The sequence below is a fragment of the Gymnoscopelus microlampas genome, assembly GCF_963454915.1.
Source record: "Gymnoscopelus microlampas genome assembly, chromosome: 18".
Lineage (NCBI taxonomy): Eukaryota > Metazoa > Chordata > Actinopteri > Myctophiformes > Myctophidae > Gymnoscopelus > Gymnoscopelus microlampas.
This window is the reverse complement of record NC_139955.1, coordinates 18,568,014-18,581,137: the sequence shown is the minus strand read 5'-3', so window position 1 is coordinate 18,581,137 and position 13,124 is coordinate 18,568,014. Positions and strand designations below refer to the sequence as shown.

The following is a 13,124-nucleotide window of genomic DNA, read 5'->3' as shown; positions in this document are numbered from 1 at the left end:
CGACTCCAAGCACATAGAAACACATTCTAAATCAACTGAAAGTTGGTTTTGGCAATAAATGTTTTAATATTATGTGAATATTGTCTGTTTACAATGGAAGTCTATGGGGGTGCCGTACTCTGGGATATATGAAGTATTTGCGCTGCAGAATGTCGTACCACTTCATATTCAGGTTGATTACCTTTGCGCTTACTTGATCATCTCAGCAAAGTGATTCAACTTACAACAAGCACCATATGTCAGCATTGAAGCAAATGCTGATCAGGATTATCATCTACTGTACAACTTCACTCCATAGACTGCATCCTCTCCCAAAAAGAACAGACCTACAAGCTATCATCGCGTCACAATGCAACGTGTTGAAACCTTGTACATGTAGATTTGTTATTTTTGTGAAGCAAAACAAGGTCACACATCCAGATCTGAGCTCTAAATAAAGCTGGATAACTTACAGTTTTGTTCTTCTTTTCTCTCACTTGATACGATTTGGTTTCTTCAGGGTTATTTTTTTCTGTCTTCTTTGTTTCGCATAATTATGGGATTTGGAATGCCAAAGTTAGGTGCATGCGTGCTTGCTCACACGTGTGTGTGTGTGTGTGTGTGTGTGTGTGTGTGTGTGTGTGTGTGTGTGTGTGTGTGTGTGTGTGTGTGTGTGTGTGACTTGTGTGTGTAAAGGCCCAAGAATGATTGCGATAACTATAAAGATAATGATGTGAGCATCCACACTGATGAACAATAACATTCTGAAAACTGTGGAAAACAAACACACGCTGCATGCTCCAGCTGTGTTAGTGCCCCACAATGGATATTGACGTGTTACTTTTGTACATTGTGTGATAGAACAAGAGATCCAGAAGGTTATGGGTTCACGAAATGAATCTAAGACGTGAGGAGTGTGGAGAATTGTTACAAGAGACGTTGATTCCTACTTTGGTATGAACCGACATCAATGTGATGTTATCCTGGCTCAGTAAGGACCAAACAAACTTGGAAGATGTGTTGAACGTGTCCTGTTGGTTCGAATGAATTTTGATTGGATGTCAGTGTTTAATCAAATCACTCTGAAAGTGATCCCAACGATATTGTTTGCCACTGTCGTTGTTGTTATAGTGCGGGGCGTTACTATAATACCATTTTTACAAGGATACTTTTAGTTAACATTGTTCTTGGTTGTACACCTTAACTCCACAGTGGAGTTCAGCTGCATTAACCACATGGAACCTAGCTGGGGTGAACATTTGGAGAAAATAGACGATCTACAGGCTCACAGTGCGTCACATTGCAACAGGTTGTGCGATTTGGTGTAGAGGGAACAAGAAGGGAGCCAAGTATAGTCCCTTGGGGGACTCCATTCAAAGAAGAATGGGTTTAAGTGGTTAACTGGAGCTATCTTTCTCTCATTGACTGATAATACATTCCGTTGTAGTGGTTTCTTGCCAATGCTGGTCTGGCTCTTACTTAAGGATTCAAGGAAAAGCTTTCCTGGTATTTCACCCTGATCATTTGTGTTGTTCAACCTAAAAGCTTTCTTCAGTCAAGATAACCACAATTGTTCCGAAGAGGTTTCTGTTGTTTTGCTCAGACCAATGGCAAGAGTTTTGCTATTAAACAAAGAGCTCATTCATAATGCACTCTCCAACCTTTATCTCCCACTATAAAAATTTGGAATCAGCCACGCTAGCATAATAAAATCCACTGCCAAGTATGTGAAATAATAAAAAGCTCCATGCAGGTCCTTCAGTTTATTAAATGAACATTGGGCACTTTATGCAATTATTATTATCATTGTATTTTAACCCTGTTTTAACACAACAACTGTGGGAGTAATTGGACAATTTTTAAGCTCAACCTTCTGGGTGCTGACTTTATTCTCCACGGTTGTTATCACTTCATTATTATAATGTAGGTTTTTATCTGTGCTATTGCTTTGGCAATGGCATTCATGCCTTGTGTGAATTCAGCTTACATCCGACTTTTTGTTTCACAAGGGATGTGCAGCACATTGGTGTCATAATATCCAATTCACTCATAAATAAGCCCAGTCTATTGAATTGACGTGCTTTGTGAATAGCTCATACTCCACATTATTGTGAACAGAAGCCAGCTGTGCTGGTGTGGGATCAAAGACACACTCACAATAAAATGCACGCGCGCGCGCGCGCGCGCCCACACACACACACACACACACACACACACACACACACACACACACACACACACACACACACACACACACACACACACACACACACACACACACACACACACGATCACTTCCCTGTTTCAGCAGCCGTGGTGCATGGTGAGAGGTATTGGAAGGCTGAGACAACGGGGGTCCATCTCTTCGCACCTGAGCTTCCATGCGTTTGTGCGTGTGCACGCATTCGTCTGCCCGTGCTCGCATGTGTGCACGTGCGGTTGCCGTGTGCGTTTGTGTGTCAGGAGGAGGAGGAGGAGGAAGAGGCTATTTATTGTGATTCTTTTCGTCGAGGGCCAGCTTCTGGAATCTATAACAATACCATCAATCCAGAACAACAGCAACAACATGGATGTAATTTATATGGTAATGTAGACTGCACCACTGCCCGAGTCACGGCGTGGACATCTCTGACAATGGACAGCATGGGTGTGCTGCAGAATCCTAATGTCATGTATAGGAATGGATACACACACACACACACACCAACACACACACGTACCTGCCAATGGAGTAGCGGGTTTCAATTAGTGTATGCAGATAGGCACTGGGCCTGTGTTTCTGCGAACACGCACAGGGGTCGGAGGTTGAGTGTATTCCCCTCGTCTGCATGTTTCTCCTCATCTCTGCCCCCCAAATGGAAGGATGCTCTCCTCAACACTTATGTTAAAAGTACCCTGAAGATCTGCTGATTCACCATCAGAATACACACACAGCAACAGCTTTATGTTTTTACCTTGTAGTTACTGACACATTTAAATAGTAAATGGTCTGCCTTTCTACAGCACATTTTATTCAAACCGTTTTACAGTGTGTGTTTACCGTGCATTCAGACATTTACGATGATGGAAGCAAGTATGCGAGGTACCAACCTGTTGGTGGTTCAGTGCCTCGAGGACACTAATAATAAAAATTCTTTAGTGGTGCCACTTGTCAGAGTTGGTCTCCCAATAATAATATCCCTGTAATAATTAACTAATGAATGAATTAATGTATTATTATTATTATTATCATTATTCATTATTAATTATTATTATTATTATTGTTATTTTAGTTATTTTTGGAACAGGAGGGAGATAGCGACAGAGAGTGACGTGCAGCAAATGGTCCGCCCGGCCCGGGAATGGAACCAGGGACGCGTTGTCAGGCATCAGAGCCTATGCCTGGTACACACCCTAACTACTTGGCTATCGGTCGCCCTCGCCCAGTAACACTTTTCAAAGTGTCCCTGAGCAAAACACTTAACTGCTTCCCCCCGAGCGTTCATAAAGACCATCTATGCAGCCATCAGCTGGGTGAAGCTGAAATTGAATGCCCCCCGCGGGATTAATAAGGTCTACAAGAAGGAAGTACAGAGTTTCCTTCTATCCATGAGGATATTCTTGCACAAACATAAAGAACATGATGATGACAAATACTGCAATTCAACCCACCATTTTCCCGTCTTCAGATCTGTGTGGATCTTTATATGCAATTGGTGTCCATTACTTCTGTACTCACACACAGGGTTAGGCGGCATTGTAAAGATGGCTGTAATCATCAGGGCCAATTGCTCATGAAAGGCTCGTTCAGTAGAGACGAGCTGTGGTCTGTGATTGAATTGATTGAACTTTATCCATGCATCTTTCTCTGTTCCCCATCCCTCTCCAATGCTTATTTCTCCTTTCTTCTCCGTTCCTTTCAAACGATTTCCCCCTGTCAACACATTCCTTATGCACACAGTGCACCTGTGGGCAAAAGCCGCACAGTCGTTCAAAAGTCTCTGTCATGGTGGGAGGAGTAAACGATTATGGGAGAATGCAGTGATGTTTTGCTGCAGAAACAAAACAAGGCTTGCAAGTGAATCCTGATCGTGCCTCTTTCCCCACCGCACCGTCGTGGAGCTGTTTAGGGTTGGAGGACAAGCAAGATGACAGGAGTAAGCAGGAGAGGACAGGGAACGTGAGGAGGGTGAGGTGGAAGGCAGAGTCTCAGTGACACATCAAAGGGAGGGCCACCATAGAGAGGTAGTGATACAGTTGTCTCTTTAAGCAGTGAAAAGTCAAACTTTGTTCATTAAAACGCAATGATCCCACCCACCTCTCCCTTTGCTTTTTACCCAATTTATCTCTCATTTTCGGTGGCAGAGATGATTAGGGGAACGAAAGGAAGGTGGTGATCGTGGTATCAAGCGTAATGAGCTCATGCTGGTTAAGACGAGAGACACACACACACACACACACACACACACACACACACACACACACACACACAGTAACAGGTGGCCATCTTTTCACAGTCGCTTAATGTGTTAAGTATAATGGTTGAGAAGCGAGGTGAAGGCTGGTCAGGTTTGGAGAAACAGGAGGAGGCACAGGAGGAGGTGGAGGAAGAGAGAGACAGAGATAGAGAGAAGGGGCAGAGTTGTAGATAAAGAAAGGAAAGACCCTATTATGTCAGCAGCTGTCATCACTAAATAGCCCTCAGATCACTGTGATATACATGTGTGCACGCACACACACCCACAGACAAAGATACAGACACACACACACACACACACACACACACACACGCACACACACTCACGCACGATGACTGACACACTATTGCAAATACCATAACGCATGCATACACACACATGGACATGCACATGCCTGCACACACAGACACACACACACACACACACACTGACAACTCCCCCTCAGTCCAACATCTGTGCTGACAGCAGTGATGGTAATGAATCTCTGCATGCATGTACTCCTCTCTCACACATGTCTCTCTCTCTCTCTCTCAGTCTGTCTCTATCTCTCTCACTCACTCATTTACCTGTTTCTTATTCGTGTCTCTTCTCTCTATTAATTGATTTATTTTCTCAGTCATCTTAATGCAGGAACATGCTGACTGTCCTTAAACCTGCACGGTGAATAGAAGCATGGCTGTACACCAAGTGTGTGTGTGTGCGTGCGTGTGTTTGCACACATGCGTGTGTGCGTGTCGCATTTTGCATCCAGGTGTGTGTCACGTAGACGTGTGGAGGAAGATGAGAAGGGATGAAAGAAGGGAGGGATGGAGGGGATGAAGGGATGATGAATGGCTCTCGTTAGAGGGGTAATTTGTCTCTCCCCGTCTGACGAGGCTCCAGCTGTCGCTCCATCCCTCGTTCCACTCCTCCTCCTCGGCCTAACGCTCCTCACCTCCACCAGATGGGCGGACGGGATGGACAGAACGAGGCGGAGAGAGGGAGGGACAGAAATAGAGACAAGGGCAGCAAGAGGAGAGATGATGGGGAAAGGAGGAGGAGAATTGATGAAAGAATGGGAAGGGAGAGGCAGAAGAGAAAACGAGAGGAGAGGAGACGGGACCAAAGGGAGAAGAGAGGAGATAAGAGGGGAGGAAAGGAGAGGAGGCGAGACGAGAGGCGAGGAAAGGAGACGAGACAAGATGAGAGGAGAGGGAAATAAAAGAAAGGAGAGGCGAGAAGAATGAGAGAAATGATCCGCCGCAAACGCCCCGGTCATTGAACAGTCAACAGCCAGAATTACGCTGGAATGATAAAACCATTTCACACCACAGAATGAAGGAACAATAGATTATACAGGCAGCTTCCTGACAATGCTATCATACAGATACATGCAGCCAGCAGCATTCCACCTGAGACACACAGCAATCTGCTGATGGCCGTGCACTTGAAACTTCTCTGCAGTGTTGATTTCGTCGACTAAATCTATGACAAAAATATTTCGTCAAATACCTTTTTTCACTGACGAAAACTAAATAAAAACTAAGCTATGGTGACTAAAACTAAGACTAAATATATTGATAATTTCGTCAACAAATAAAAACTATACAAAAATGTTAGGGATGGAAGAGTGGACAAGAGATCCAGTCGAACTAAGACAAGTCATTTTATGTTTGGTTGCGCTCGGGTGTTCGGGTGCTCTGAAAATAGTAGATCTCACAATGCGCCGTGCTGCGAAGTGTTGTGATCGGCTTGTAGATCGGCTATTTTCAGCATGCAACCAAGTGTAAAATCAGCCATTACGATGCCATCACGGCCCACCAAAATACATTTTAGTCGACTAAATCAACTGTAGATTTAGTCGACTAAAATCTTATGACATTTAGTCGACTAAAACTAGACAAAAACGAAAAAAATTCAGACGACTAAAATATGACTAAAACTAAATGGAATTCGATTCAAAAGACTATGACTATAAAACCAAATCAAAATTTGCTGTCAAAATCAACACTGCTTCACTGCTTCACGATGGTGCGCCAAAAACAACCGATGTCGCAACGTGTTGATAGCTTGTAGATCAGTTATTTTTAGCAAGCAACCCCTTCGTGCGATGGAGTTGAGTACACTGTAGACTAAAGCGGCAGACCGGAACTTATTTGAATGAATAAAATATTCTGTTAATATAACTACATCATCAGTGGTTGGAGGTGGTCTCTCTACTCTTCCATTGAGAAATCTAGTCTGTGGTGTCAGGTGGGACACCTAATGGTTGGCAAGTAGTACTGCTTGACGATCATGAGCTCAATATCTCTGGCCATTAAACGTGTATATTGTCTTGGTAGAGTGGTAGAAGTTTGGTCTCCCAAATGTGGGAAAATCTCGGTGCAAATCCCGGGTATAGGGCATGAAACTTACTGATGGCAACTTTTATCTTGACCTTGTGCAGCAGGGATTCACTTTTGAGGCCCATCTTCCAATGCTGGTTAAAGTTCCCTTAATGCTTTTATTACAGTCTAACTATGTTTTCGATCCATTCACACTAATCAACACTTGAGGCAGAAACGTGGTTGCGAGAGAAGCTGAGAGAGAGTGAGAGAGAGAGAGAGAGAAACTGAGAGAGGGAGAGGGAGAGAGAGAGATATGGATACCGTACAGGTGGTTGAGTGGGGCCTGTTGAAATATGGCAATGAACAAATCATCTGAAGAGCAACGTGAGCTCATTGCCAAGTCTTTGTTCTAATAACACGAAGCAATTTGCACTGACCTTTCTCGAAATGTGGCGTGAAAAAATGGGTGAGTTAAAGATGCCCCACAGCATAATTGCTAAGGAGATTAAAGTTCCCTTAATTGCTTTTGGCCAACTAGTGCAATTTTTCCTTTTTTTGTAATTAAAGTGATTTAAAATATTAATAACCACACTTTTTGCATACACATACCATGCGCACACACCGGTGCACGCACATACGCACACAGACACAGTCGAACAATGGCGAACACAATCTTAAGAGATCACCGGGGCGCATGCGGACACACGTACACATGCACACACACACATTGTATATAAATAAATCACATGCACTGACTTTTCTTTGACCGTCATCACCAACAGCCTCATTAAGGTCTCCTGGAATATGCAAATGGTGAAGTGAGCAATCGACTCATTTACTCTTTTTTTTTATGTGTCCGTGGCTTTCCTTCCACTTCATCTCTCAATTTCTGGTTTCCTGTGTTCCATCTCTTCCGCTGTTCGTTCAGCTTTTATCTCTTCCTAATTTACCCGCCCAACCATCAGCGTTTTGTCAGCTCATAGCTTCTGGTCTGTTCTATTTTCTACGCCCCTGTATCCCTCCATCCTTCTCTCGCTCTCCATTCTCTATTCCCTTGTTTACCCCCTTGACCTCCTCATATCTCTCCCTCTCTCTCCCCATTAATGTCTTTCTATACCTCCGTCACTACCTTCCTCCTCCTCCTCCCCTCGGCCACAGTGTTAGCGTTTTCATTGTTTATTCATCTATTGCCGTTTGCTCTGATGAGATTGGCCGGCGCAAAACAGTCACATGCACATGCATGCACAAATACTAGTCACACACACACACACACACACACACACACACACACACACACACACACACACACACACACACACACACACACACACACACACACACACACACACACACACACACACACACACACACACACCCACGCACACACACACGCATACCTAAACAGAAGACAAGGCTGGCGTCTCTGGGGGGTACTTAACATGAGCAGAGCATCGATCCAAGCTCTGGTTTCCATGACTTGCTTGGACAGCAAGACAGAAAGTGAAGCACAACTCTCCTCCCTCTCTGTCTGTCTTCCTTTAACCTCTTTCAACCGAGCATCTCTATTTTGGACACGTCATGTCATTATAGGTGGAAAAGTTCAACCTGTTCTCTTTTTATTTTCAAGAATATTTTTGATTAGAGCTTTAGTTGTTCAACAACAGCTGGAAAAACATCATTTTAAGCAATCTTTGATTTCATTCTATTTCATTTGATCAGTCATTGTTTGCCATTGTCTAAGCATTTTGTAAGAAAACAAGGTCATTGTTATATCACATTTATTATCATTATTATTATTATTATTATTATTACTATTATCTGTACATTTCTACACAGCTTTTACAGCACCCGGGCCTCCGAACCTTTTCTCATTTTACAGTAATGGATTCCCAAATGATCAACATTATGAGACAATATAAATGTGCAGATATGCAGGGCAATATTTTGTCGTGACATTTTTGTTTTGTTTCCTAAAGCCTGCAATGATATCTCCATTGATTTTGTTCTCCCAGTTACCAGTTCCCGTCCCGCCTGCAAGCAGTATTGCACCGTTGCCTAAAAAAGTGACCAATGCATCATGGCCCCCGCGACACCACGATCTATATCGAAATATGTGTCTCTCGTTGTAATTACACCACATCTGTATTCCAAAGAATTCTGCTTACGTGTGAGAACAGGGACAGATGAACAGCTTTAGCTTAAATGCTGAAGCTATCTCTTCTGTTTTTCTCAAGGTCTTGTTGTTTTATCTTGCACTGCAGAAATGCATTAATAGAAGTGTGAGGGATGAAGGAATGACAAAAAAAAACTTCAAAAGTCCTGCACAATGCTCCTCCCGCCACGCACACAGTATTCTTCAGATAAACTTTCATCAGTGAAATGAGTGTGAGTGAATGAAGTTTGATAAACTAGAGAGGCAAGGCGCTAACCTACTTCTTTTCCCCTTCACTTCCTCCCTTTGGGAGGTGAAGGACAATATGTCCTAAGATTGAAGAAGAAAATAGCTTTATTGACAAGGCTATTTGAGAGGGAAAAAAAGGGAAAAAAACAATTGAAGAGAGACAACTCCGCCAGCGCTTGAGGCTATCATTATTTTGACCGTGGAATCAGAAGAAAAATAAGTGATTATCAGTGTGCCGATGCACGGCTGTCGGCTCCCTAATTAGTAGTACTAATAACTGCAGTCCTTCAGTGGATTCGCTGGACGCAATGGCCTCATTCTTACCACATTGTTGATGGATTGAGCTGCAAATATGGCAGACATAATTATTCCATATTATGAGCGGTCTCTAAATAGAATTTATTAGACCTCACCCTGTCCTTGATTCTGAGCCTTTGGAGAGTAGAGTGAATTCTCTCCATCCCTCTCTCCATCTTTCTCTCTCCCTCTCTCTCTCTCTCTCCTTTTCTGTATCTAGTGTGTGGGGACAGCCTGATTGTGTCCACGATTGTGTCCCACGGCTCCCACTATTTAAAGCCGGAGCTGATAACTTTCTCTTGTCTCAACACACGTTGAGGTAAAGGACAATGGTACGCAGGATGTAGGTCCTCGCGGAAGCATAATCTTATCTAAGCATCTCGTTTAAGCCTGAGAGAGAGAGAGAGAGAGAGAGAGAGAGAGAGAGAGAGAGAGAGAGAGAGAGAGAGAGAGAGAGAGAGAGAGAGAGAGAGAGAGAGAGAGAGAGAGAGAGAGAGAGAGAGAGAGAGAGAGAGAGAGAGAGAGAGAGAGAGAGAGAGAGAGAGAGAGAGAGAGAGAGAGAGAGTTTCAGTTTGCTGAATACTCTCACTATTATATACAGTACAGGATGTGCAGGTGGTTGTATTTGGGCCTTTTCAAGCAGAAGGTGGGAAGTGTGTCGGTGAACCCATGGTACACGTGTTAAAACAAAACCCAGCAAGCCGTGGTGCACTTTTGAAGTAACTACCATCCACACTGCCATATATACCGCTGTCAGTCAGCACCATCTGTTGTGTCTTACTCCCTCCCTCTCTCTCTCTCTCTCTCTCTCTCTCTCTCTCTTCAACCGTTCTCCAGGTCGCCCTCTCCCTCCAACCTCCTCCTCCACCCTGCTCCCTCCTTCCCTCCCGTCCGCCTCCTCCGCCACCCTCCACCACCCTTCCCCCGGTCCGTCTCCACCCATCAGGGAGTGCCAGGTGCCCCTGCTGGAGAAAAACTCCACCCATTCACATCTGGAGCAACGCCCTGACAACTCCTACCTGCTTCGGGCTCAGCCCTCCAACACAGGTAAGACCGTGGGCGTTGCCTGGCTGACCGCCCGTCCGTCCCGCCATCCTTCTATCTGCTATCCCATTGGTTTTCAAAGTGGGGTCCACCAGGGGTCCTTGGGGGGGGGGGGGGGGCAGCAAAATGAGTTAATTTTGCATTCAGTCGCAATTCAGTTTAACCACTTGAGCCCGATAAACATTGGCTATTTGAAAATAGCCGATCTACAAGCTCACAACGCGTCGCTTTGCGACGCGTTGTGAGCTTGTAGATCTGCTGTGTTTTAAAAGAAATCTTGCAAAAATGTTTAACATTTGGAATATTTTTGAAACATTTTTGAAACACATTTGAAACACAAATCTTGTGGGGGTCCCTCCCTGGCACAAAATATTTCCAATTTGGGGGTCCTTGACATGGAAATGTTTGAGAACCACTGCCCTATCCATCCATCAATCCATCCATCCATCCATAGACCTGCCAGCCAGCCATCCATCCATCTATTCATTATTAACATTCCATCTTCACTCTTTGTCTCTCTCGTCTATACACCTGTCATTCATTCATTACTTCACCGCCTGTGCCCTGACATTGCCTCATCATGTGCTCACTATCTCGACTGGCCTATATCATCATCATTATCATCATCATCATCATCAGCCTGTTCTCTGTCTAACAGTATGCAATCCTCCCTTCATGTCACAACTCCAGCTGCCATCTCCAGTCTCCGGTAATCTTGAGTTCATTCTACAGAACTAGTGTTTGCAATCACGTGAATGGCTACAATGGCAACAGAGGATCTTTTTTTGTTTGTCGAGAAAACAAAGAATTTCATAAAGGTACTGAACGATTGAAAATAAAATGAGCTACAGTAGTACAATTTGAACAAGAAATAACCGTGAACAAAAGATAATGAATACAAAAAAACAAAGGTTGTTTGCAGGAATGCTTTTTGGAACATATACGTTTTTTAAATGTGATTTAAAAGATAGAATGGAGTCAGCGTGGCCAATTGCCTCGGGTAGAGCATTCCAGAGCCTGTAGGAGCTCGAGCGGCGAAGGCCCGATCACCCTTAGTTAATATTCCATCTGACATTAATAACCGGCACGGGAAGTGAAAGGTAAGAGGCAGAATTTAAGGGTCGGCAGGAGAATCAGTGTAGCGTAGACAAACTGCAGCTCTCTCTCTCTCTCTCTCTCTCCATCTCATTACTGGACTCTCTAGTTGGCTGTTAGGGGCTCCGCATGCTTATATCAGCACCTCACAAGTATTTTTTCCTCCCTCACCTATTCATGTAAACAAGTGTCCGCATGCACCCACACACACACGGACATACACTCATACACGTCTGCACGTGCACACACACTCATACACTTCTCAGTGACGAGTTTGTTCGTTAGCACGCACATTCATTCTCAGCAATTAGCAACTCTGGGCTGTTTTTCCCTCTCTCTCTCTCTCTCCACCCGTCTCTCTCTCTCTCTCTCTCTCTCTCTCTCTCTCTCTCTCTCTCTCTCTCTCTCTCTTTCCCCCCTCTCTCTTTCCCCCCTCTCTCTTTCCGCATCTCTCTATTCCTTTGTGCATCTGCAGTTGTAATCAGCAGATATATTTAGCAGAGAGCTGAGGAGAGTGAGCGAGAGCGAGCGATGGGAGGAGGAGTGGGGCGGGGGGGAGAGAGTCCTAATGTGATTTTTGGTGGAATACAATCTATTGTTAATGGCGTTAGTCTCTCCTTTGATCCAGTATAAATCTTCATTAGGAAAGGCCCGGGTCCCAGGTTCAAGAACAACGTGATTAGGAGGCTTTTAAAATGACGTTACATCAGCCTTCTAATTGGCTCACTGTTTGCAGGGCTAACATCAATCATTGGCCCAGTAACCGCACTGCAAATAAATTCACTCTGCCACTGACGGCCTAATGGACAGACGCTGGCAAAGAGGGAGAGAGGCTTGTAGGCATGTACTCGCTCTCTTTTTCCTAAACCTCATAGGCACACATACTGTTCTCTCTCTCTCTCTCTCTCACACTCACTCACTCACTCACTCACTCACTCACTCACTCACTCACTCACTCACTCACTCACTCACTCACTCACTCACTCACTCACTCTCACACACACACACACACACACACACACACACACACACACACACACACTGTGCTGTTTACTGTATATGTCCTTCTCAGTTTTGTTAGCAAAAGAAACGAGAGAGAGAGAGAGAGAAGCGGAGAGACACTCCAGTCTTTAATGAGACATGTTGCATAGAAACAGCAGAGAGGTTGAAGCTGATCCATGAAAACGCAGAGAGATGTCACAAAGACAGAGAGAAAAGGAGTGAATAGAGAGAGGGCACGCTGTGGGGAGAAACGCACAGAGAGAGAAAGAGAGAAAGATTGGGACAACAGTGAGATGAATGTGTATAATGGCTGCATGGAGAGCCTGTGGCACGACATCCATTAAAATCCACCGAAATGACTGTAGAGTGGCAATCTGGTAACACAAACCAACAGGAAAAACACTACCAGCAAGTGTGTGTGTGTGTGTGTGTGTGTGTGTGTGCGTGTGCGTGTGTTTGTTTGTTTGTGTTCCTGTAGAGAGTGGACACTGGCAGGAAATGAGCCTCACCAAGTTGGGCAGAAATAATCCTCAGGAAGTAGCA

General features: G+C 44.4%; 1 protein-coding gene across 1 annotated transcript in view; it reads left to right on the top strand.

Moving 5' to 3' along the window:
* Positions 1-13,124, top strand: part of tenm2a (teneurin transmembrane protein 2a) — a gene marked incomplete at both ends in the record, with an annotated part of 272,638 nt that overhangs the window by 124,792 nt on the left and 134,722 nt on the right. The window contains one exon of the mRNA XM_084041921.1: positions 10,278-10,487. Within this exon, the coding sequence (XP_083898047.1) occupies positions 10,278-10,487 (210 nt within the window). The remainder of the gene's footprint in view (positions 1-10,277; positions 10,488-13,124) is intronic.